General features: G+C 48.0%; 8 protein-coding genes; 4 read left to right on the forward strand and 4 right to left on the reverse strand.

Annotated features, from left to right (window-relative positions):
- Window positions 1–2,198: 2,198 nt before the first annotated feature.
- On the reverse strand, window positions 2,199–3,266 carry GSBLH_T00006337001 (uncharacterized protein; the record flags this gene model as incomplete). The annotated part of the gene is made up of 1 exon (XM_013040292.1): window positions 2,199–3,266. One exon carries the CDS (start codon window positions 3,264–3,266, stop codon window positions 2,199–2,201), a length of 1,068 nt encoding a protein of 355 aa, XP_012895746.1.
- A 4,540-nt stretch (window positions 3,267–7,806) lies between these two features.
- GSBLH_T00001823001 (uncharacterized protein) lies at window positions 7,807–8,544 on the reverse strand (the record flags this gene model as incomplete). Its single annotated transcript, XM_013040293.1, has 3 exons — window positions 7,807–8,217; window positions 8,253–8,450; window positions 8,482–8,544. The coding sequence occupies 3 exons, from the start codon at window positions 8,542–8,544 to the stop codon at window positions 7,807–7,809; spliced, it is 672 nt and encodes a 223-aa protein (XP_012895747.1).
- Window positions 8,545–9,066: 522 nt separating this feature from the next.
- On the reverse strand, window positions 9,067–10,691 carry GSBLH_T00001824001 (uncharacterized protein; the record flags this gene model as incomplete). XM_013040294.1 has 7 exons in its annotated part: window positions 9,067–9,358; window positions 9,400–9,696; window positions 9,726–9,819; window positions 9,851–10,192; window positions 10,225–10,418; window positions 10,450–10,585; window positions 10,615–10,691. 7 exons carry the CDS (start codon window positions 10,689–10,691, stop codon window positions 9,080–9,082), a joined length of 1,419 nt encoding a protein of 472 aa, XP_012895748.1. The 3' UTR covers window positions 9,067–9,079.
- Window positions 10,692–11,984: 1,293 nt separating this feature from the next.
- On the forward strand, window positions 11,985–13,290 carry GSBLH_T00001825001 (uncharacterized protein). XM_013040295.1 has 2 exons: window positions 11,985–12,073; window positions 12,121–13,290. Exons 1-2 carry the CDS (start codon window positions 12,052–12,054, stop codon window positions 13,260–13,262), a joined length of 1,164 nt encoding a protein of 387 aa, XP_012895749.1. The 5' UTR covers window positions 11,985–12,051; the 3' UTR covers window positions 13,263–13,290.
- Window positions 13,291–16,425: 3,135 nt separating this feature from the next.
- Window positions 16,426–18,258, reverse strand: GSBLH_T00001826001 (uncharacterized protein; the record flags this gene model as incomplete). The annotated part of the gene is made up of 9 exons (XM_013040296.1): window positions 16,426–16,554; window positions 16,583–16,782; window positions 16,818–16,942; window positions 16,972–17,342; window positions 17,378–17,526; window positions 17,557–17,776; window positions 17,812–17,865; window positions 17,897–17,969; window positions 18,002–18,258. 9 exons carry the CDS (start codon window positions 18,256–18,258, stop codon window positions 16,426–16,428), a joined length of 1,578 nt encoding a protein of 525 aa, XP_012895750.1.
- Window positions 18,259–18,309: 51 nt separating this feature from the next.
- On the forward strand, window positions 18,310–20,070 carry GSBLH_T00001827001 (uncharacterized protein; the record flags this gene model as incomplete). XM_013040297.1 has 4 exons in its annotated part: window positions 18,310–18,389; window positions 18,425–18,643; window positions 18,673–18,802; window positions 18,834–20,070. The coding sequence occupies 4 exons, from the start codon at window positions 18,310–18,312 to the stop codon at window positions 18,975–18,977; spliced, it is 573 nt and encodes a 190-aa protein (XP_012895751.1). The 3' UTR covers window positions 18,978–20,070.
- Window positions 20,071–20,885: 815 nt separating this feature from the next.
- On the forward strand, window positions 20,886–22,319 carry GSBLH_T00001828001 (uncharacterized protein). XM_013040298.1 has 5 exons: window positions 20,886–21,202; window positions 21,232–21,315; window positions 21,346–21,557; window positions 21,590–22,230; window positions 22,259–22,319. Exons 2-5 carry the CDS (start codon window positions 21,280–21,282, stop codon window positions 22,282–22,284), a joined length of 915 nt encoding a protein of 304 aa, XP_012895752.1. The 5' UTR covers window positions 20,886–21,202; window positions 21,232–21,279; the 3' UTR covers window positions 22,285–22,319.
- Window positions 22,320–24,053: 1,734 nt separating this feature from the next.
- Window positions 24,054–25,358, forward strand: GSBLH_T00001829001 (uncharacterized protein; the record flags this gene model as incomplete). The annotated part of the gene is made up of 5 exons (XM_013040299.1): window positions 24,054–24,200; window positions 24,230–24,547; window positions 24,579–24,680; window positions 24,714–24,961; window positions 24,992–25,358. 5 exons carry the CDS (start codon window positions 24,054–24,056, stop codon window positions 25,356–25,358), a joined length of 1,182 nt encoding a protein of 393 aa, XP_012895753.1.
- Window positions 25,359–25,562: the final 204 nt, after the last annotated feature.

The raw sequence follows: 25,562 nt of genomic DNA on the forward strand, positions 1-25,562 counted from the left end.
ACTTCGCTCTTATAGCCAAGGAACGACAGATCGGCTCGCTGCTGGCTGCACGCGCCGCACACCAATCGACCGCACTTCCGGCAATGCTATGCCTCATCGCCCTCCCATTCCTCCCCACATGCCGTCGACGCAGCCACCCGAACGCGCGCCCGCACACCAGACACGTCGAACTCTCCGAATTCTCCATCCACCGACCGCACCGCGCTTCCAGCGGCTTCTCCGCGGTTTTCTCCGCCGAACTGGGCGCAGGAGGAATCGTGGAAACGGAGGATTCGGAGTCCGCGTGAATGCTTTTTTCGTAGACGACCTCCAGCGAATTCGGCGATAGCTCGCTCACCGACAAATCCGAGCCTTTCTTCGAGAAAACGCCCTGAGTGGAAGTAGCGGGGATTTCTGGAATTCCAAGAATCGACTCGATTTTGAAAGAAAGCAGCTCAGTGTAGGGAAGATCGTGGAATTCGCGGGGAGGTTGGGGATTCGGTTCGATGCAATCGGCTGAAACGACTTCGCAGTCTTTCTACATTCAAGGCGACGATCCAAACCAAAACGCGAAGAACCGCCTTTAAATAGTGTTCCAATTTCGAACGAGCTCCGCTCAGAATCGACAGGCAGCGCTGGACGACCGTTTCGTTCCGCTGGAATACTATTTCGCGCTCTCGAGTCTGCTCGTCTCGATGCTTTTCCAAAATGGCGAGATGACAATGCAACACAGAGAGCCGTTTCTGCAACGAATATCCCCCTTTGGGAGTTTCATCTGCTAGAAGATCGATCGAACTCGCATTGTTCGAATCGAACTCTACCATTTCCACGGTTTCCTCGCTGTCGGCAGTGGAATTGGCATCCAGATCGGGAAGATTCATATTATCAATCACCATTTCCTTATCAAAATCGTCCCGATTTCTGGAATTCGGATAGACTTCGGTGGCTTCTTCGATTCGAATTCGCTGCTCAATTCGATTGATTTCGCGCAGCACATCGGCGATCCGCTCGGAGTACTACGCTTGACCCTCCACCATAAAAAAAAACAGGCTGAATTTTGGAATTCCATTCTTCGGTGAGAATTTGTTGGGTTTTTTGGTATTCGTCCTTCACGATCTCCATGCAGGTTTCCACGTTTTCTACGTTTCATTTGGCACAGAACGCTCTACCAAGAATCCCCTTAATCTTCTCCTCTCCTTCCAAAATAAGTCCCTATTTTTCATTTCGATTCGATGAAACGCACTTGATCCTCCGAAAGCACCGCAAACAAAATCAGTTTCCGCTGCGTCATCAGCAATGAAACTCCCCAGGCAAAGAACTCCGTGAAGATCTGCTGGGTCTCTTCTTCTTTGGTCTGCGATTGTTCGCAGAGCGTTTCCAAATGGTTCTGAGCCAACTCGATGGACTGCTCGATCGATTCGGGCTGCGACTACATTCGATCGATTCTCTTTCGCTACCTCGAGCGTTTCGTCCGGTTTCGACTGTTTCGAAGCGAAGAACTGGCGTTTCAGAAGCGAAACTTCGTCAGCGACGCTGTCGATTTGGGAGTGGAACTCCTGGATCGCCTGGCAAGCAGACTGGTATTCAGCGAATTTAATCGCAGCCGTGGCTTCGGATTCGTGGAGATTCGATCGAATCGATTCCAGCGAAGGAAGCTGGTCGAGAAGGCCACGATGGTGAGATGAAGAATGATCCGAAGATTCTTGCGGAGTCAAATCGGGCGTTTCATTCATCGAAATCGAAACGCCGGTTCCTTTTGGCTCTGTAGAATCGATGGTTTCATGTTCATGATGGGTTTCATTCATTTCGATGGTTTCATTCTCATGATGAGTTTCATTCATTTCGATGGTTTCATTATTATTATGATTATTATTATGACTATTATTATTTCTATTATTATTATTATTTTCATTATTTTTATTGTCACCAACATCACCAACATCATTATAATCATCATTGTCATCCAATTCATCCAATTCAGTAAATCCATATGGTTCCAAAACGGATTTTTGCTTTTCAATAAAGCGGGATCGTAGCATTCGAATCAATTGGTCCTGGACTTTCTTTCGCACCAACATCGCTCGCAACAATCGCTGCTGCACTTCAAACCCTTTTCTCAGCGTTCGCAAAATCTCCCCCGTCTCCTTCTCTTTGTTCTGCTGCTCTTCCAATTCTCCGCTCAACTCGTACAAATGCGACAAAAAGCGAACCATCTACAATCACAATCTCCTCTCATTCCTCACCACTTGGCTCGAAACATCTCCATTCTCCTTATCCGACTTACTCTGCCTCTTCAACTCCACAATGCTTCCAGCGAATAAAATCACCTCGTCCCACATCTTCCAGAACTCCTTATCCGCCGCTTCTTTTTCGCTTTTTCTCGCTATCAACGCTCGAATGATTTGGTTCAGCCGCAATTCCAGCGAGTGAATCGACAAGACCGTGCGCTTTCGCGCGGAGAGCGTCGTCGTGATATCCTTCTGCAGCGTCTCCACCGATACGTCCTCGCTTCGACACTCCAGAGAATCGAGTTTCGCGGGGGTCGTCGCGCTTTCCTCGCCTCGCTCTTCGCTCATTCGGCACAACTCCATCGCCAAAACTTCCCGCTCCTTCATTTCCTGCATTTCGCAATCGTCGAAGTCCTGCACCACCATCGCGAACTCCTTCTCCTGCAGCAGCTTGGACAGCGAATACACGCACGTCACCAGCTCGATCCATTCTTTCGAAGTCGTTCCGCCGCTTCCGGATCGCTGCAGCTGCAAAAACCGATTGCACTCGCCGAGCAACCGACGATGCAGCTGCTGATACTGCGACAAATACACGCAGACATCGTCGATGACCGTCTGCACGTCATCTCTTCCACTCAATCCGACCTCCAATTTCGCGATGAGCGTTTGGTCATGGTCCAGCGTTGCCTTCAAGGTCTCGATCTCGCTGATTCGCCCGCGCAGCTCCGTCTCGATTAGATCGAACGTGGAAACCGCACGCGAAATCTGCGCAGAATGCTCGCTTCGCTCTCGCTCCAGGCCTTCAACCCGCGCTTCCAGCTGCTGCTTCGCGTCCCGCAGCGAAGAAACTTCCCCCGCCAGCTCTGTAGCGGTCGCCAGATTCGCGCGCAGCCGCTGCAGTTCGCTCTCCATCTGCTGAATCCGCTGCTGCGCGAAGGATTCATCGGCCTGACCATCACCCAGCCCGTGCGATCTCACTTGCACCAGCACATTCACCGCGGTTTTCCAGTCCTCCGTGGCGTCAGTAGCGTCGGTCATTACGTTTTGCAGCTTCTTCATGCTGTTGGTTACTGCGCTCCTCCCTTTCTTACTGCGATTGCGCCTCCAAAACCATCCGCTTCACCGAATCCACCAACTCCGCACACTCTCCATCGATTCCATTCTCACTCGGTTTCCCCGGTTTCCCCGGTTTCCCCGGTTTCCCTTCGAAAGCTGCGCTCTCTGCCGAGGAATCGCGCTCTTCCCCATCCAACGCCTTCATTTTCTCGACGATCTTCGCGCACTGCTGCAACCCTGCCGCCAAATTCTGCTTCGCCTCTTCGATCCACCGCTGCGACGCGCCGAACGCCTCAACCAAACTCGAAACGCCCTCCGAGAGCGTCACATCCCCCTCCACAGGAATCAAACCGAGCCGTCGAATCTCCAGCAAGGTGCGAGCCATCCCTGCATAAAGGCAATTCCGATCCGCCTCGGCTTTGCTCAGCTACCCTCAACATCGCCGAGAAAAGCCCACCTGGTCGTGCAGCTGCTGGTTTTCTCGCTGAACGCGCTCGATTCGCTCTTGGAAATAGCTGCAAGTCAAACCGGCCAATCAAATTCACTCCAAAACTTTGCGGCTCATTTCTGATTCGATCCATTTCCCACTTGACTCCACTTCCGCGGGAATGTCGGAGGGAGTTTCACTGCTCTGTGAGACCCGTTCTTTTGGAGGGGTTTCAGGTTCTGAAATAATGTTCTCTGTCTCTGGAACACTATTCTCGAGATTCGATTCTTCGAATTCGTTCAGCTCGTTCGGTGAAACGAACAGAAAGAACGTGGCCTGGCACGCCTGCAGTGCGATTTCCCCGCGGAACAGACCGCTCATTACGCTCCCCGCGGGGAACTGATCGGATCCACGGGAACACAATTCGAAGCACTCGATCAACGCCTCCATTTCGCGCTGAATCCACTGCTCCGCCGCCAGATTTGCCGCCAAATCTGTCTCTGGGGTTGCCGCCAACTTTGCCGCCAAATCTTCGCCGAGAGCGAATCGATGGAGGGCGACGTAGCGCAGAGAGAACAAACGCTGCGGTGAATCCAACGAAAAGGAGAAACCTCGCCGGAGTCGGAGAGAAAGCGGAAGAAAAGGTCTTCGATGCAGCAGTGGACGTCGAGAGAAGCGGCGCGGAAGGTTCGGTGGGCCTGCGGTGGATGGGAGGGAAAGAAAAAACCGCGGAAAGAATGTCGAGAAACTGCGAAACGAGGGAATAGGGAGAGGAGCTCTAGAATGAGAGGGGTGGAGAGAATGTACGCCCGGAAAGAGCTTTAGGGAGTGATCTAGAGTGGAAAGAAGTGGAAATGGGGTACCTGGATCGGAGGTGGAGTCGAAGAGAAGGTAATCGTGATCGGAGTGATGACATTGGATGGTAAGTTCGATACAGGCAAAGGACTTTTGTTGTTTCACTAAGTACTGGAGAGCACCGAACAAAAAAGCTGTAAAGCTAGCGACTTTCTGAAATGACAAACACGACAATGGAAATTACTAGTTTTTCGGGATCATCAGACGCCAAAAGATAGTCTTCGTCTCTGCAGGGACATGAAAAAATCACTTGGTTTTCACAACGATCACAACAGGTCTGGAAAGAATCCAGTGCACATGTAATGGCCTACTGCTCATCATAAAAGTCAAAGCATACATCAGAATCATGATATATACTGCACGCACCAATCTGGTACAATCTCCATATTTTTCTCAAAATATCCTTTCGAATCTTTGTGGTGATTTCGCTGGCTATTAGCAATATCAGTAAAAAGATACTCTTCCTGGCAACAACTATCACGGAATAATACAAAGGAAACTTTGCCTCCAATCTTATTCTCAGAGACTCTACAAAATATTGAATCAATAATGCGAACTCTTGTCCTGTAGAAGCATTCGTCATGATTTGAGAGAGCAAACTACAAAAACAGTAACAGACAGAAAAGTAGATTCAAAGAAAATGTATTTCACTCTCTTATGAAAAATGTTGTTTCCTTTATAGCTACTCAGCTTTGTGTCTATCTTAATATGTGGTGGTTGCTTTGCATTGGGTATGCAATAAAATCGACAAGCATGTCAGAAGTCTAAAACGATTCGATCAGAATTACGGAATTGCAAAAACATGCATAGTCTGTATTTGGTTATATGCCAGTTTTTTTGTTGGTCTGGAAGCTGTAGATAATACAGGATTTTGTTTAGAGGCTCGAATTAAATTAATATTTAACACTTTCGACTTGTATGGTCATGTTGGATCTAACTACTGATTCTTCTTCTGACGAAGATATAGACGTATTCAATCCACAATATTGGGGAAATGTATTGCTTTCGTGTTCTGTGAAGAGTAGATAAACGAAAAACCAACACCTGTAGTGCCGAAGCCTACCGTTCGCAACAGTATCTTTGGTGCATCAACATTATTCTCAGAAAGGAATCCGTTATCTGTTCCTGTGAGACAATCACGACCGCCTATGAAGAGAAATGATGCTGGCTTAATAGGAATACAAGCTCGCAATACTCCTGTTTATAGTTTTTTTGTTAAGGTATGTTTAACACTCTAGGAACAACCACATTGCCTCCTGTAATATCAGTTAAGCGAGAGTTGCCCTATGTATTGGAGTCTAGCACTAGCAGTACAGATAGTGACTCCTCTGACGATAGAAATACTCCCTTCTACTTTTCAGATACAAAGCGACCTCTGGTAATGAGCTACATGTCGCCCACAACCGAACCATCGAAACCACATAAATCCGCCTCTGAGCAGCCGTCCATTCCTTTATCTTTTATTCACAATTTTACTTTTTCTTCTTCTTCTTCTTCCTGTTCTTGTAATAATACAACTTCAAATTACAAATCCATGTCTACTCCCACCAGACAGAAACCTATTTCTTCTTCTCCTAATAATCAAATGCCTATTCTTTCTTCTCATACTAATAACAAACCTATTTCATCTCCTACTAATCATGTACCCATTTCTACTTCCTCAAATCAGAAATCAATTTCTACTCCATCTAATCACTATATTAATCCCTCCTCTACTCCTATTCCTATTCCTATTCCTACTCCTACTCCTACTCCTACTCCTACTCCTACTCCTACTCCTACTCCTCGTACTCGGAAACCCACTCCAAACTCGCTTTTAGCTTTCATTAAATTGTTTGTTGCTTCTTCTCATGGCACACTGCCTTCTTCGCCTACTAAGCAAGACATCGAATTCTTGAACTGCTGTCGGTTTGTTGCATATGCGCTAAACAACCGATCAATATCCAATCTTCGGAGTACTTTCGGTGAATTTGCTCGAAGTAAATACTATTACTCTCCATTGTTGGTTCGCACTGCAGCATTGAAACAAATGCTTAAAGTCAGAGATTATTTTGGAACACCAGAAATCATGCCGATTTATTCAAATCCGTGTTGTTTGCGCACGAAACCGACAACAGAAGAAAACACAATTCAACGACAAGTCGTGTATGCAGTGTGTAAAAACACGTATAACGAGTTTGATTTTCGCGTCTTGAAAAGTTTTATCAAGGAAGGAAATGTAGTCGACAAGTATTCCAAACAAACGACTTGCTAATACTGTAGAATTTGGTGCGAAGTTTTGTTTTCCAAGAATTTCACTGAACAATTTGCTTTGTGCAGCCACTTATGTCACTTGATTCGATGGATGCAGCACCGATTTCGTGTTCCATTGAGCCAGTTCTCTTCGCTCGTAGATCGAACACGGTCCAGCTGATAAATAGATCGAATTCGTTCTTTGTTCACTTCCTTATCCGAATGAATGGTACCAACCAGTCGAAGCCAACGAATCCAACTCGAAAACGAAAGTGGAATCAAAAACGAAAACTGAAATTGAAAAGGAAATGAAAGATATAACAAAAACAACATCGAATATTTCTGAGAACAATAATGTAATCGTTCAAATGATGATAAGGAGTCTTTCCGTTCTCGAAATGATACATGATATGCTCTTCGAAGCCTGCTTTGATAAACGGGAAAAAGAAATACAGTGGCCACAATTACAGCAAGTTTATTCGCACTGCTTTTCGCTTTGGAATCGAAGCAGGCAATTCGCAATGTGTCCTTCTATCTGGCATTATTATCGCGATTTGATTCTTGTAGGGAGCCAAAAATGAGTGGCACTGTAGAATTGCATTTCGGCGATGATTCTGCTTGACAAATCGAATTATAGAATTCACATTTCTTCATTGTGTCGAGAGGCGCCGTATTCTATTCTGAGCGATTTCATTTTGGTGGGATGAATGGAATTGGCGTTATGAGCAGATGGTGAAAGAGGAGAAATTCCGTCGAGATCTTCTCTGTACACTCTACTGCCAAGCGAAGCCCAAATACGCTCTGTTATTAAAACGAAACGAAATCGTTCTTCTAGCCCATCGATATCATTTATTAACCACAATGAAAACCACAACTAAAAGCACCAACGAAACCGAAAAGGAAACGAAAACTGGCAACAAAATCCAAAGCAAGGAGGAACAGAACAGCACGCTTTCCAAATCCACTTCCATTCTTGTACACCCAACATTTTACAACATAATAACACTTAGATCCACTTATTTAATTCCATCAAACACAGTAATAGCCCTTAAACTGACAAAACTTCTGATCCTCCTTCCCGAACTCGTTCCCGATCACAGAAGCCATCACACTCTGACTCTTCGGCATGATCTGCACTTCATCGCAATAGATCCAGTTGTCCTTGCAGCGAATGATCAGCTTCTTCCTCTCCTTGCAGTACAGCACCGTTCCAGCCGCGTAGTTCGCAGCATTCGGCAAAAACTTCCCAGAAACTTCCGGCTTCTCGATGGGCGCCATGGACCGCAAGAAAACCACTTTCTCTCCCCATAAACAGCGAAGAGGATAGTCATAATTCAACGCTCGGAATAAGTTGAACACTTCCGTGGCCGTTTTGGAAGCGAAGTCGACAAACGACAGCTCCTTTTTGATTTTGGGAGCTTGTGTGACTTGCGATTCATCCTAAAATATATATCATTGTCTTTCATGAATCGAACCTGGTCCATCGGCTTAATCGTATCGATGTTGTACAGCGTGTCCATTACGGCCATTCCGCCTTCGAGAGCCAAATAAGTGGCGAGTTGGGGATAGTGCATTAAGGGATCGATTTCGAGGGTTTTTTGGTAAAGACATTTTCCCGCGTCGATCTGCTTGTCGCTAAGAGTGATGATGGAAATCCCTGTTTCTTTATCACCCTGTTTCTTTACACAAATGAATGAGAAGTACGTTGATGATTGCATGGTGAATGGGGGCAGCTCCACGGTATTTGGGGAGAAGAGATGGATGCATGTTGATTCCACCATCTTTGAAACAAGAAATTACATGCGGAGGCACAAAATAACCAAACGAAGCAACCACACATAAGTCATACTGCTTGGATGTGATCGATTCAGGCGGCACCCACTCTTTGAGGGAGTGATTTCTACAGTAGACACATCAGTTATCAAAATACTCCATTCGAGGAAGTTGAGTAAAGGGAATCTCGTTTTTCTCACAGAAACGTCGGATCGGAGACTCGATTATCTCATTTCCACGCTTGCCCTTTTTATCAGCAGTACAGACAACCTATTTCACAATAACGATAAAATCACAAGGAATACCTCGAGTTTATTAATAAGCCCATCTTCGCGAATATAGTCATTATACAATAATTGCAAAGTAGGATTAGACACTGCATCAGAGCCAAAGAAGACCAAATTCAGAGATTTTGTAGAGTAGAAACTCTTTCCACAAATGGTATGCACAAGGGGACGAATACGCGAGAGCCTGAACATAATTGTATGTCACTTTGCCATTTAAATCAAACAAGTAAATTCTAAAACGACTACTTTCTCAATTTCGCCTGCTTCTGAGCTCGCTTCTTCACACTCTTCGGAATCTTTGTCTTCCTCTTTTCTCGCTTCTGCTCCTTCACCAGCTGTTTATGCGCCTTCTTTTCCTCTTTCGTTGCATTCTTCAGCGTATACGGCACTTCCTTCACCTCTTCTACCGTCTCCACGGCCTCCACTTCATCATCAGCTAATGTCGCTTCAATCGGCACTGTATGTTCTTCCAACACCCTCCTCACTTCCTCGTCATTATATTCTACTTCAAACCCACTCCTCTCTCCCTACTCTCCTTAAACTCCTCTTCAAACTCATCCACTTCCTCATTTTCGCTTTCTTCTTCGCTGTTTCCACCGTTTCCACCGTTTCCACCATTCTCTTCCTCCTCTTCTGCCTCCGCCTCTTCGGCTTGCTCTTCCTCCTGTTTCATGGCGATATCGATCCCGGTGAGCGCGGAATAAAAGATTTCCTGGATGTTTCCGCGCTTCAAGTTGCTAATATCCTTCTCGATGTGCACCACTTCGAACAGATTCTGCGGGATAAACGCAGACATGAACACTTGCTCCTCGTTCTGGTAGCTGCCGCTCTGCATGATCGCGCGCGATGCTTCGATCGCCTACCATTCATGTGCATCTCCATGACGACTCGCTCGATGTAGCTGTCGTATTCGCTCTCCTGCAGCGTGTGGCGTGTGACGAAGTCGAACAACTCCTTGGTAGCCATTACCTCCACTCCATTTCTGATCATTACCGAGATGATGATCGAGGTACTTCGCAAAGTAGTCCGTGACGTTCTTGCAGTCGCTTCGAAGGAAATGAAGGGCGTTCGGGTGATCGATCTCCACGGATTGCGACACGTCGATGATCCAAACGTCCTTGTTATAGTATAACAAGTTGTACTCCGAGAGATCTCCGTGCACCAATCTGCATTTCTGGTACATGTCGCGGAGGAGGTGAACCAGACGAAGGTAAATGCGGTTGTAACTCTTCTTGGTTAGCTCGACATCCTTCAATCGAGGAGCTGGCCAACCGTTCTGGCCTAAGAACTCCATAACCAAAACGTTTCGAGTTAGGCTGTATGTTTGAGGGACTGGAAGACCAGCAGCGTAGAGACTAAAGGATTATGATAAACACTGCACTGAAACCGGCCTAAATTTCTTCTTTCCTTTTCTGCCCACATTGCCACCATTTTGCGCGGATTCGACTTGTTGAAACCGTGGCGGAACCGGAAATCTCCAGCCACGTAACGCTCTCGATCCTTAAACACAAGGATTGACGTTTTATAGATCTTTACTGCCAGTTCCTTTCCATTCCCTCCAATTGCATGGTACACATTTGCCTGGGATACTATATCATCGCAAAAAGCATACTTCCTTTCCAGTGCTTACACACCCATTCATTTCTGTTAGCAAACCGCGGTTCAACATCTGGAAGAGAATGAATCGGGTTCTAGGATCCATGACGTTTTCCGTTGTGGCTCTGTCATCACGTCCCGTATGGCGAGACCTACATTACAAGAGATAAGAACAAGTCACTGCTTTCCTTCTTCTTCATTTGCAAGATGCTTGTTAATCGCAGTCTCTACTCGATTCGATGCAGAATACTCGGTCATTGAGCGATAATAAGTATTGGTACAAACAACAACCGCGGGAATGATGTTTTATCACTTTCTCACAAAATACAACAATGAATCCCACTTATTTTAAATGCTCCGTGTGTAACATTTCGTTGCCGATTATATACAAGGGGCAAGATCCTCCCTTCTTACCAGGAGTTCAGTAAGTGGATTTATGGCGGGTTACATGAAGCTTTAAAGAGGTACTTTACGTAATGGAGGAACAATCCAATGACACGATGCCTGTGCCCATTGGAGGGATTTGCGCCGAATGTGGAAAACCATGCTGTTTACAACCTTCCTGCAGTGTTATGAATACATCAGACAGGTATGTTAGAAAACAAAGCTCTTGTTTAGTCACCGATATTGCATTTATCATTCTTCAAAGTGAACGATCAGTTATTTCTATGTATCATGTAGTTGTTTGATTTTTCACGAAAGGCTTATTTCTTTGTACTCTTTGCTTTTGTCGAGGAAGAGCAGTGGGCTGTAGCACACATTCAACAATTTATACAACCTATAGGTGTAAATGAACATGAAGACTCTGATAGCAACAACAGCGACGCAAAGGATGAATTGGATTAATAGGATAGGCCACATATAGTGAATATCATAGATTCTGCAATCTTCGCTAGGAAAGGTCATCATACAGTTGGAGTGGAACGAACTCATTTGCGGGAGGATGATGAAGGTACAGATGATACTAATACTCTAGGCGATATTCATGAGTATTTGGATACAGCTAGAACGATACATAATATACACAGCAGTAATACCTTTAGGTGAGAATACAATTCAAATTTTGTACGATTACCAAAAATTGGTTGACCAAGAGCTGCGATCCCACAATGCTATATGAAAAACGCCCATAACAAGTGCACAGTATGACTGGAGTGACAGAGTTGAGTATAATAATGACCGGGATAGGATAAGCAAAGGAGTTTTCACTGCGCCAGTAAATCCCTACAAAAACATTCTGGATTACTATCCAAATCTAGCGATTACAAATAGTTTTCTAAGCAAACCAAATTAATGACTGCAATGAGATAGTTTTTCTTCACAATTCGATCAACCTCGACTAGTAAACAAGAAAGACGGTCTGAAGTGTCGTTCATTTTGAACATTTGTCAAAGCCGAAGATTTCTATCAAGTCGATTCTAAACCGCAGTATCTAACTCAATGAAATAGAAAAATAGATTGGGATCGTATTTTCAAACATAATAATTGTAGAATGAATACTTAACTGATTCTGCCGAGAATCCGAGTATTCGATCCTATAGTAATTTTCCACGATGGAATCGGAGTGGTTTCATTATCAAACCATTCATTTTCCTCACTTTTTTCCTAATCAAACAGCATGTCTCACCGTAAATACGAATGTAGGTCTGTGTTGGAGTACTGTGGAGCGATTGTAACGCGTGTGTAGGTCCTCGTCATGGACACATGGGTTTCCTTCCTCGTAAGCGATGCACTCACAACCGCGGTCATGTGCGCAGCTTCCCCAAGGACAAGGCTGACCAGAAGCCTCATCTTACCGCTTTCATGGGATACAAGGCCGGTATGACTCACATCGTGCGTGTCTTGGACCGTCCCGGAAGCAAGGCCCACAAGCAGGAGATCGTGGAGGCTGTGACCATTCTGGAAACTCCTCCCATGGTCGTGGTGGGTATTGTGGGATATGTGGAGACTCCTCGCGGTCTGCGCACCCTGACCACCGTGTTCGCTGAGCACTTGGATGACTCTTGCAAGCGCCGCTTCTACAAGAACTGGTACAACAGCAAGAAGAAGGCCTTCACGAAGTACGCTGCCCGCATGGCTACGGACGAGGGCAAGGAGGCCATGGAGCAGAAGCTGAAGAAGATCGTGGACTACTGCCAGGTGGTGCGTGTGCTGGCCCACACCCAGATCCAAAAGCTGAAGATCGGTCAGAAGAAGGCCCATCTGATGGAGATTCAGGTGAACGGTGGCAACATGGAGGAGAAGGTGGCGTTCGCGAAGAGCCTTCTGGAGAAGGAGGTGAAGGTGAGCGACGTGTTCGAGCCGAGCGAGATGATCGACACGATCGGTGTGACGAAGGGTAAGGGCTTCGAGGGTGTGACCACCCGTTGGGGCACCACTCGTCTTCCTCGCAAGACGCATCGTGGTCTGCGTAAGGTGGCTTGTATCGGTGCCTGGCATCCTTCGCGTGTGCACTTCACCGTGCCTCGTGCGGGTCAGAACGGATACCATCACCGCACCGATGTGAACAAGAAGATCTACCGCATTGGAGCTGCGGGCGACGCCAAGTCCGCTTCCACGGAGGCCGATCTGACGGAGAAGAGCATCACTCCCATGGGAGGCTTCCCTCACTACGGAGAGGTCAACAACGACTGGATCATGGTGAAGGGAGGTGTGATGGGATCCAAGAAGAGAGTCATCACGCTCCGCAAGTCCCTCCGCACGCACACGCGCAGATCCGACCAGGAGAACATTGTCCTGTCCTTCATCGATACCTCCTCCAAGATGGGTCACGGAAGATTCCAGACCACCGCCGAGAAGGCCAAGTTCTATGGAACCCTCAAGAACTAAGAGAGTCGAACGATCGATTGGGAAATAATTGTTTGTTTGAAACGGAGAGAGTTGTTTAGTTTTGTGATGGAGAGGAGAGGGGGTGGTTCTAGCTTTGGTGTTTAACCCTGATGGAGGAGAGAAGCACAGAACATCGTGCAACAATCGATTATTTGGTGAAAACAAAGAGAAATGATTTAAAAGTACATTAAAACAATTGAATTACTTTTTGACAATATCAGCCAGAACAGAAGCAACGTCTATTATTCAGTGGAACCTAGGAAACCATTACTTGATATTGATTTCAATGTGAATTCATTGAATGAACTAGGTAGATTCACCCTTTCAAGATTCGGAATGTCTAAATCGAATCAATTTCGATTATTGTGATTCTACTTTCAAGTGTTACTCCACCCATTATATAAAAAGCAGCCCATACCGAATCAATGAACGTCAGATTTGGAAGATCTAATCATTCAATCATTTCTTTCAATTTCATTTTACTTCGCATTATGAATGACGTTGATTTAGATCCAAATAGTGCATATTCACCCAGTTAAACGGATTGTAATGATGGAAGATCTAGTCATTCAATCATTTCATTCGAATTCATGCAGTACCTTCAATTATTGTCGATGAGAAATAATGGAACGCCCGGTCACCTAATGTAATGGATTGTAGATTTGGAAGATCTATGCATTCAAACATTGAATATTATATTAGTACCTCGAATTTCAAAGGAACTATCATAGAAATTGTACGAATCACTTCCAATTGTACCAATTTGAATGGATCGTAATTGTGGACAATTCTTCAATTCAAAGTCTCCAGCAAAATCACTGAAACTATATTTACCAATCTCAATTGATTCCAATGATTCACAATTCAATATGTGGAATGATTTCGATAGGAAATTGGTAAGGTACCATGGAGCACCTTTGACTTGAGTAAACGAGTTTTGACCGATTTGTAAACATTTCAGTTTTCTCAATCCATCGATTTTGAATGTTTGAACATAACTGAAACTGTCATTTCCAATATCCAACGACTCCAACACAGTAAATCGACTGATATCGAAATTCTTATAATCTTCATCATTGCAAATCCAATTCGGAAGAGCAATCGAAGTGACCAATGATTCGATTGATTGAATGAAATCGACATGATACACTTCAGTTGCTACTAATCGTGATAATAGATTATGAACATCTAGATTCGATGAATCGAATTCGAAATACTTGTCACTGTGGATTTCATTACACTGTGGAACGAATTCGGTAAATCGACAATTTGAAGATTGGGAATATCTGAACAATCAAGAATATCGATTGAATCCACTTTCGAATGTGATGATTCGAGTTTCATTGAAACTGCATCCTTTCAAATTACGAATGGTCGACAATTTGGGCAGATCTACATTCGATTATTGTTTCATTTCAGTTCATTCGTACTTCGCATTGTCAGTGAACAAAATGAATCTTTATCATTCCCATCAATCGCTCCATGTCCAAGTTGAATGGATTGTAGACTTGGAAGGTCTATTCCAATCATTCTGTTTCTTCATGTATAATACCTTCAATTGTGATCGATGGAGTAAATCGGAATGCTGAGTGTCCTAGTGTAACGGATTGTAGATTTGGAAGATCTATGCATTACCCAAATATTCAATATCATATCATTTCTTACCTCGAATCACAAAGGAACTATAAAAGAAATTGCATGAATCACTTCCAATTGTCCCGATTTGAATGGATTGTAATTGTGGTAGATTCTTCAATTCAAAGTCGCCTCCAAAATCACTGAAACTATATTGACCAATTTGAATTGATTCCAATGATTCACAATTCAATATGTGGAATGATTTCGATTTGTCATTTCCCCATCCATTCTTTTTCTGAGTAAATGAATTGATTCCGATTTTGATCGTTTTCAATCGATTCTATCCATCGATTTGGAGTGTTTGCACTGATTCAAAGCAATCATCACCAATTTTGATCGACTGTAACCACTCAAATCTGTTTACATTTAGTTCACTTACATCATTATAACTATTCGATGAAATCTTCAAATCGGTCATTTCAAATCTCACACTTTCGGATTCTTTGAATTCCGTAATATTTGCTTCAACACTCGATGGATTGTACCACCCATTATTCAGATTTATTCCACTCACTTCTTTTCCATCGTTCCATTCACATTCTCGAGTTGCAACTCCACTCTTTTCATCAATCAAACATCCCACACCTTCACGAATAAATTGTTCATTGTCTTCATCATAGCGAAATCCACCCACATACATCGGAATTCGTTTCATTGGATCCAAACTAGCTGAACCATTTCGCTTCAATTCGGTCATTGTATCTCCATCGAAACATCGAATCACTTCTTTCAATGCTCCTTTGCTCCAAATGCCTTCTACAACCACATTTCCGCTTTCTTCATCATATTCGATACCCCACCCTTCTCTTTGACGATTATTGTTGAATTCTCCGTGGTAGAGCAAATGTCCAGTTTGGAGGGACCAAATTTCCATTCGAAGGCCCTTCTTGTGATTCCTTATACGACCCCAATTAGTTTGTTCCAAAATATCCTGGAATCGTTGAACGAAATCAACTCGACCATTTTTGTATCGAACAAACTCACCCACCCACTTCTTTTCATTTTCTATTTCATTCCATTGTTGTTTTAGTACATTATTTTCATACAAAAATACATGGCCTAGAGGAGAACGCATTGTAAACTCGTTTTTATGTTCTCCTTGATAATATTGAACAGAATATTGCATTCCGTCTTTCATGACAATTTTTGGCTCACCATGTGTGACATATCCATCAAGTAAGTGTTCCGCTCCCTTCATCTTGCTGAAAGTGACTATTCATGAGTACAAATGCATGTTTGTACATTCAGGATCCATTTTTGTGTTGCTATTGGAAATAAAATGATTTTCCAGAATTAACCTGAAAACATTCCTATTTCCTATTTTGGCACAATTTGGATGAAATCAACCATTCTATTCTCTGATATAATAATAATAATAATAATCCGATGCTAAGTGACCACAGGTAAACGCAAGTTATTGTGATTTACAACAACTTTCCCGTTTGAACTTGGTTCCTTGCATTTTTGTGTTCTGATTCATGTCAAATCCTTCTTTTACCTAGAATCCCACATTATGATTTTCCAATCACATTCTCTGCCACCCCTTCCCTGCAATTCGTATCCAACAAACAACCCAACGAAGACTCAAATTCAGCAATCTCCGGTTCTTCACCCACGCCTGCGCATCCTTCACTTGAATCTCCACATTTCGATTCTACATCCCATCCTGTCCTCTCTCCTACCTCCACTCGATAGGGCAGCACAGGATAAATCTCCTCCTCCAAGAACTTCGTCAATTCCCCCATCGCTCTCTCATTCAACCCCGTTTTGATCAGAATCTTCGTCTCCGTCAAGTCCTTCTCCGCGAAATACTTCAAATCATACATCGTTCCCAGCATCAGCAGCACATTCCCCACAATCCTCTCATCCCCCACATACGTGCCTATTCCTCAGTTTCCCCGTTTCCTCGTTCCCTACAAATCGCGTTCGCCTTCGGCTCGAACTTCGGACAGAACGATCGATTGTAGTACCAGTTCCAGAACACTTGCCGCAACGCGCGGCGCATCTGCGGGACTTTGCTTTCGTTCAGCCAGAACCGTTCTCTACGCTCGATTTCCCGCCAAAACGCTACAGCTCGCTCGAAGGAACTCCCGAAACATCCACGTTTTTGCGTTTCAGCTCCGAAAACGACGCTTCAAACTCCCGCGAATTCGCGTGGATCTCCGCGATCATCATGCCCTCGCGGAACCGCGGGAATACGCCCAGCTTGCGCGCCTCGTCGTAGTACTGCAGAGCCAGCTGAAACTCCCCCAGACGGTAGTAACTCCCTATAACAGCGCTATAACAGAGCGAGTTCTGGACGAGTTTCCACTTTTCCTCCTCGAGCGGGACGACCCCGTTTTCCTCGGTCTTCCCCGCGGCAAGCTGGTGCTTGGAGGCGATGGCGAGCGTGGGGGCGATGGGGCGGATGGAGTGGAACATGGCGATGCACCGCGGATAAAACTGGCCTTCGTAGAAGCCTGAGGAAAAGGGGAAACTGGGGAACTACCGACGATGGCGTTGCTGTAGAGGTCGTTTCCGCCGGAGACGTTGGAACGCTTGTAGACGGGGTTGTCGAGGAAGGAGGAGAGCAGCGAGGTCGCTTGCTTGACATCATTAAGGGAGAGGAGGCAGCGGATGTAGGTCGCTAGGGGAATGAGGGGAGCAGAGTGCGTACAGTTCAGAATGACGCTGTTTTGGCGAGAAGCGCTCTGCGAATTGTACGCCATGTGGAGAGTCCGAGAGTCCTTGACTTCGGCCGCGCAAAGCATTACGTATTTGAGGGACATTTGATTGACGAGGGAGAGCATGTTGTTCTTGCGGTAGAAATGGAAAACTTCAAGGGCGAGCTTGGTGAGGCCCAGACGGTACATGTAGCAAATACTGGACGAAAGCTCCTATGGACTCACTCACAAAGTTTCCAAGAAAGCACGTTAGGAAAGAGAAACACCTTGTCGGCGAGCAGTTGCTTTGTTTCTCGCACATACTAGCCACTTACACACAGAATCCAAACATACGTCCTGTTTTCTAAAGGTACTGTGGTCAATTAGAGTAAGATAATACTTCACTCGCTTTTCTTGCTCTGCCGAACTATTGTATTACAGCCTGTACAAAAAATGTACCGTTTTTCCAAAACTTGCTTTTTCAATGTCTCGTTCTTGCTCTCGGCAACATCAGGAACAGTTCCCCAAAAGCGCGCATTCAGTCCGTTTCCCAAAAGCGAGCGTCTGCCAGGAAGATTACAGCATGAAAGAAAGGAGGGGTTATTCCCCCCTCTACAGATAGTTTGCAGTCGAGAGAATAGCGCTCTTCCTCGAAATGCCAACATTCTTTTAAATACAGGTCGTTGGTGTGTTGGATTGAATTTCTGTTTGATCATAATAAGCGTTTGGATCGTCTCATTTTTTGTATTCGTCTACACTAAAATCAAATGAGTAATATATTAAATAAGAGATCATATATTTGCCAAGAGATTGTGGTCACTGAGGAACATTATGTTAGAGACCTTGAGTAGGATGTTTTCATGCCTCATTTTATATTTCCAGAGTGATTGTGAATGTTTTTATGGACCCCATGAGGAAAAAGAAGATTATTAGTGAAGACCTTATTATGGCAATTTTTGGCAATATTCGCGTGCTGCTTAACATCAACAAACAGCTGTTGGAGGCTTTGTATGTCGCTGTCAAGCATGATTCTGGCTGTCCTGACTATGCGAATGCAAACCTGGGTGCAGTGATCCTGCGCTTCTGTCCCTTCTTTAAAATGTACGCCGCCTCCTCTGCTGCTTCCCTAGGTATTCGAATTACTGCAAGCAGCAGAACAAGGCGATCGCAATCGTCCGCAAGCTAAAGAAGACCTCGAAGTTCTCCCACTTCTACGCGGCTTGCCGCAAGAACCCTGCGTGTCGCGGCATGGAGATGACCGTTCCCCTCTTGCCCTCCCTTCTCTCTCTAGAGCTTCCTCATCATGCCGGTGCAGCGCATCCCCCGCTACCAACTCCTCCTGCAAGAGCTGCAGAAGCGCACACCAGCGGACCACCCGGACTTCGTGTTCATTCCCGTTGTTTTTTCGATAGAATTCGATCGTAGAAGGCGTTAGAAGGGATCGTCGGCGTGGCCAAAGAGTGCAACTCGGCGATGAACGGGGACCGCGAGAACTCGCTGCGCCTGAGCATTCAGAACGCGCTGGGCAGCTCGTTCGTGCTGTCCAAAGCGTCGCGGAAGCTGCTGGAATACGTGGAAACGGAGGTCCGGAGTGAGGAGTAGACGCCGTGCGTGTGGAAGGAGAAAGCGAGCACGGAAGTAACCGCGTTTCTGTTCAGCGACCTGCTGATTCTGACGAACCGCTTCGACAGCGAGTTGAATCTTCGCGTGCTGTTCAAAACGGAGCTCTGTTTTGCTTTTCCGAGAAAGAAGCTGACGCGTAGTCATGTATAACTACCGCTACGACGTCGTGGAGGGCTGTGAGGTCGTCGCGGAGAACGCTTACGAGTCCTTCCGACTCGTTTTCGACTCCGAGGAACGCGCGCAGAGCTGGGAGCAGATGCTCAACAAGCAGCTGCGAAGCCTCGTCAACCGATCCGGCGGCTCGCGATGCGAGGTTTGCTATGGGCCGCTGCGGCCGGCGTACTGCTGCCACTGCAGGAAGTGCGATCGCATCTGCTGCGAGAATTGCTGCGATCATATTAATTGCGCGGATCGGAATGCGGGGTCCAAGAACATGTTCTGCTTGAGCTGCTTGAGCTACAACGCGACGGTGCTGGATCAAAATACGGAGATTAGCGTGCTCACCGAATCTCGGAATTCCAATAATTCGAAGGATTTCCTGCAGCCGGTTTTTGTGTGTGATATGGCGACGAAGGGGAAGCAGAGCTTGCTCGATGGATGGGAGGCGTGCATGCTGAGCGATTCGAGAGTGTATTACTTTAATCGTGAGAAGTGGCTGTCTTCGTGGTGCATTCCGAAGGAGGATTTTGATGCCGACGCTCCCTACGGCTGGCAGAAGTACTACGACAAGCGAGGCATGCCCTTTTACTACAATGCGAAGACGAAGCAGACAAGCGAAGATAGACCGCTGATGCGAGTAGAACGCGCGCGTGGATGCCCTGCGTGCGGTTATGAGCTGTCCACGGAGGACATTCAAGTTGGTATTTGCCCTGGATGCAACACTAATATAAGACTGTGACTTGTGTTTCTTGTTTGTTTGATTGTTTCCTTTTTCGCGTCTTGCCCTGCGGATCGGTTGCATTTTTGTTAAGAAATCTAATGGATGGAATGTGATAATGAAACCACCCTAATGCCGAAACTCCCAGTGGTTTCATTTTTCAGGTTTCTCCTGGTTTTTCAGATTTGAATTCAAGTCGCACCAACCCGCGATTTTAATATCTTCTAAAAGTTTTGTGGTGAATTACGACTTATTTCATGAACGAAGAGAAACAGGAAAGCACTGTCCTAGTTGAGCAGTTTTTGTGCGCTCTCCGTTTTACGTGTAGAAACCCCGAGGTGAAGGAGGAAAGTCAGCCAAATAATCAAAGTGAAGAGAAAAAGGAAGGTGCTGAGAAAACACCTTCGGAGTTACCACCGGTAAAGCAGGAGCAAGCCGAAGGGAGCACTGTAGAGCAAGAAACTTCTGTCAAATCCGAGTCAAAGGAAGCGGCCACGGAAAATGCCGCGGGCGCATCGCAGGAAGCCGACCAACCGGTTTTAGACGAGGAAGAAATCAAGACAATCGATCCGTTAAGTCGCTGTACGTTTTTAGCTCCTCTTCTCCCAATCAAGACGACCGAAAGATTTCGCACCCTCTCCTTCAAGGCTACTACATCAACGATGGTCACAACTGCGTTTTCACCGGCCTTGTCCATCTCTTTTTTTATTTCTCTGACTCGCAGTGGGGCATGAGCAGTTCCGGCGTGATCCGCGGGATGACGAGCGACTTCCGCTACGTGCTGAAGCTGTCCGAGCCCTCCACCCCCGACACGCCTGTGAACGGTTCGTACAACGGATACTTCTGGATGCGATCGGTCCCGATCTCGCGCGTGACGGAAAACAATCTAATCCTCTCCTTCACCAAGCACCGCGATCACTACATCGTCGACGGCACCGGCCAGAACCGCATGGGCCCCTTCTCCATCGCGGGACTCTACTTCCCTTCCACGCACATCATGAACTGCGAGAAATTGTCCCGATTTCTGGAGTCTTGAATGTAGCTACAACTCCCACGCCCTCCAATCTCGCCCCAAGCCCGCCAAGCCGAAGCCCAAGCCGCGCGTGGAGCCCTTCTACCAGCAGACGCGCTCGTCGCCCGCCACGCGGTCCACGCCGATGGTGCCTCCCGCGGTTCTGGTGCGATGTAGAGCTACCTGCGTGAAACGAGCATCCAGCCGCGAGGCTTATCGCGGGAAATGGCGCTGTGCGCGAAGAGCCTGAAGAAGCTGATGGTGTGGATTGGAGAGAGGCGTGAGCGGCAGATGCACAAATGGGCGGGTCCGTTCCTGCACCCGGTGGACCCGGTAGCGCTGGGCCTCTCCGACTATTTCGACGTGGTGAAGCACCCGATGGACTTCTCGACGATCCTGTCGCAGATCGAGAACCACGAGCTGCGCAGCAAGGACGAGTTCGCGTCCAAGGTGAACCTGGTCTTCGACAACGCGCTGCTCTACAACAGCAAGGGCTCCGATGTGTACTTCCCTTTTATTTTATCCTCACCGCCAGCCACATCATGGCCAGCGAGCTGCAGTCGCTCTTCGCCAAGGAGATGGAGACCATCACCGGGCAGATCTTCGCCGCGGGCCCCGACGCGCAGGCGCCGACGTACTACGTTCCCTCGCGCCGCGAGCGCGCGCCGCTGCCGGACATCCCGCCGAAGCTGCCGCGCGTGTCGGAGAGCCGACCGGCGAAGTCGAGCGCGGAGAAGGCGCGGCTGGCGCAGAAGGAGGAGATGGAGATGATGAAGTCGCGGATCCAGCAGCTGGAGGGCGAGCTGAGCCGGATGACGCAGGAGGTGAACGAGCGGCAGGGGAAGGGAGAGAAGGCGCTGGACGCGCGGCCGATGACGATGGAGGAGAAGAAGGCGCTGAGCATGGAGATCAACCAGCTGAAGGGGAGCGATCTGGAGGAGGTGGTGCGGATCGTGTGGGGACAGATGGCGGGCGAGCAGATGCAGCAGAACGATATCGAGCTGGATCTGAGCGCGATGCCCAACGAGACGCTGCGGAAGCTGGAGAGGTATATCGTGCAGTGCAAGGAGGCCAAGAAGGCGCCGAAGAGGCAGAGGAAGGCGCATCTGCACACGCCTAGGGAGAAAACGTTCGATTTTGATGATAACCAGTTCGTGGACGACTTCGAGGATTCATGTAGGCGAGAGGAGGGTCTGCGATGTAGTGGACTCCGTGCAGGAGGAGTATTAGGGATTGTATCATATCGTATTTTATTAGTTCTTTCCTCTGTGTTTGTGAGAAACAGATTAGCACTTCTGTGGAGTTGAGTTCTTGATTGCCTGGGGAACTTGGCTCATGGAGCAAGAGCGAACACGAAAGGAGTCGATTTCTCCCTTTACACCTGATCTTCTGTGGATGTGCGCTTTTCTGAACGGAATCATTCGCTAGCTACGACTTTTTATTCGAAACATTTCCCAAGGAGTCCAGTCGAAGCCCGTCCTACACCATTGACTTGGTGTTCCTCCTTCGGAAGCGGTGTGGAAGCAAGGTAGCTGGCAGGGACAGTGTTCGATCCGTGTTAGATAGAAGGCAAGCAGAGACATGCTTTTTACCAAATCCTTCAACGTGAGGTTGCATCTCTTTCCCGCGTCAAGAACGAGTTGGTGACTTCATTTTTACGCAAGGAAGATGTCTCTCTATCTTCGAATCTTCACCCGTAGTCTGACGAGAGGAATCCAGAGATCTGCCCCGATTCCAAGCGCTCCAAGGCAGCTACCGCGGGCTGGTTGTCTCCGACAGTGATGCAAAGCTACTTGTCAATCGACATTTCTGGCAAAGAGGATCTTTTCTGCTTTTTATATCATCTTCTCAGCCACACCGAGTCCTGCCCTACGGGCTGCACTGTATCCCCCTCCCTCGACTCCTCCCTCTCTAGAACGAGAAGTACTGCATCTGGTTCCGTTCGCTTCTCGCCCATTCCCGCGGTTGTACCAGCCGCTTCACTGGCCTCGCCTCCTCTACAGGTTCTACTGTTTCCACAGTTTCCACAGTTTCCACTGGCTCTGGGAGCCCTGGGGACTCGGATCGGTCGGATCGGTCGGATCGGTCGGATCGGTCGGATCGATCCTCGGAAATTCCCAGCGGAGTTTCCACTTCGGCCTTCCTCCAGAGCTCCGCAGCGCTCGGCATTGCCGGAAGCACGCTGGGCACTGCCGGAGGAACCTGCCGCGACGGGAATTGCCGGCTTTTACGCGTGGTGATGGCGCACTATTCGCTTTGCCGCGGTTCTTGCGCGATCTGCCAGCAAGCACGTGCCTACCACCAAGTTTCCCCGGTTTCTCCGTTTTATATAGACGCAGGCTTCGCTATGTGCGCCGTGCATGTCGTTCCACTCCTATTTCTTTTCCCTCCCCAACTTGAACGTCTCCATTCCCGCGGTTCTCCATATTAGTACGAGCTTTACCGCGATTCTGCGCGCTGCGCGTCCTCCCCGTGGTGGCGCCCCGCCTCGCTTCGCACGGAACTTCTCCGCATTCTCTCCGTGCTCCGCTCGGCCGAGTGCATTCCCGCGGTTCTCCTCACATTCAGTTCGTGGCAGTTATTCTGGGAGCCGGTTCGCGCCACGGCGGAATATTGCTGGGACTACTACCAGATCGTGGCGCACCCGACCGATTTAACCGCGATGACGACCCGCGCGACCCGCGGGGATTACCGCTCCGTGCAGCAGTTTTCCCGCGAGGCGCGGCGCCTGATCGCGAACGCGCTGCGTTACAACGAGGTAGCTGTGGGCGTTTCATCGGAGGTAGGGGCACGAAGAAGTGATTCGGTACGTCCAATCGATTCAGCGCGTTTTGGAGGGAGAGCTGCGTCGCCTCGGCCAGAAAGACGCTTCGCAGCGCGCCGATTATCTTCGTCCCGCCAGCGGACGCATCTGCGAAGTCTGCGGCGGCGGCGATGCTTCGTTTCCCGCCACAATTCTCCACTGCGCCGGCAACTGCGGCCGCTCCATCTGCGGAATTATGCGCTATTTCTGCCACCCCGAGGGGCGTTTCGTCTGGTGCTGCGCCTGCTACCTGGCGCTTCCCCCGCGGGGAACCGTCGACGGCGTGGAGGTCGTGAAGAGCGAGCTGATCGAGCGGGAGGCTTCGCCTGCCGCCAAGGAGCCGGTAGATTCCCGCGGGGACGTCGAGCGTAGTGGGTCGCGTGTTGCCGCTGCCGGCGGTGGTTTCACCGCGATTGTCTGCTCTTCAACGAGAAACTGGCGCGCTTTTACCGCGGGACGCGCATCCTCTGCCCGCTCTGCGTCGCTGAAACGCCTCGAAGCGAGGTCCCGCGGGAATGTCGGCTCCCCCGAGCGACGGATTTCCCGCAAACTCCGCTCGGGCGTTTCATGGAGAAACGAATCGTGGAACGCGTGGAGCGGCAGAGGCGTTTCATCGCGGCGCAGAAACTGACCTCGGTGGATGAAACGCCCTTCGCGGGGGATCTGCACGTGCGCGTCATGTACGCGGAAGTCCCGATTTTTGGCATTTTGTGAGCGGTAGAAGACGACGATTCCCACGGGGAAACGGTTCCAGTGGTACTTCCAGAACTTCGAGATTCCCGCGGAAATCTCGGCGTGGCAGAAATGCCTATGTCTGTTCCAAGTGATTCGCTCCCGCGGTTCTGCTCACGGTTAGACGGTGGATTCGGTGGACCTTCTGCTGTTTGTTATGTATGTTACCGAGTGTCCCGATGAAACGCCCTGTAACGCCCACACGATTTATGTTTCGTACCTGGACAGTGTTCCGTATCTCTTCCCGCCCAATTTCCGTCGCCTTGTCTATCAAGAATTCGTTCTCAGTTATCTCGAATATTCGCGGGAAATCGGATTCCAGCGGGCGTTTCTCTGGGCGTGTCCGCCAACCGTGGGAGACGAGTACATCCTGTAGAACCGCGGGGAATCGGTCACTCGCAGACTCTCCCACCCGCCCGAGCAGAAAATGCCGCGGGAATTGCCGCTTCTTCGCTGGTACCGCGAAATCGCCCAGGAGGGGAATTCCCGCGGGGTAATCTACGAATTGACCAATCTGGTCGACGAGTGTCTCATGGGCCGCTACGAGAAATCGTGCCGATTTTTGGAATTTTTTAAAATCGAAGGTTTTCGGATACGGAAATCCTGCGCGCCCCGTGGTTCTGCGGCGATCATTGGGCCTCCACGATGGAATCCAAGTGTAACGATCTCTTCATGGCGGGCGAAACGCCCCTGGAGGAGGAAACGCCCTCCGATTCGTCGAATACAAGCCGGAAAACCGCGGAACGGCGCCGTTCCCGCGGGATTGTGAAGGGGAAATTGTTGACCAAAATGTACGATTTTTTGAAGGTGGGCGTTTCATTGGCCGAGGCTGAGGAACAGGAACAGAAATCACAATTAATGTTGTTGAAACTCCAGCCCACGTGTCATCTCTGCGGAGCCACGCTGATTCCCGCGGGACGCCACTACCGACTCCCAGATTCTGCCGTGACGCCCACACACAGCATTCATTTCC

This window comes from Blastocystis hominis (genome assembly GCF_000151665.1).
Source record: "Blastocystis hominis, Singapore isolate B (sub-type 7) whole genome shotgun sequence assembly, scaffold_14".
Taxonomy (NCBI): Eukaryota; class Bigyra; order Opalinata; family Blastocystidae; genus Blastocystis; species Blastocystis hominis.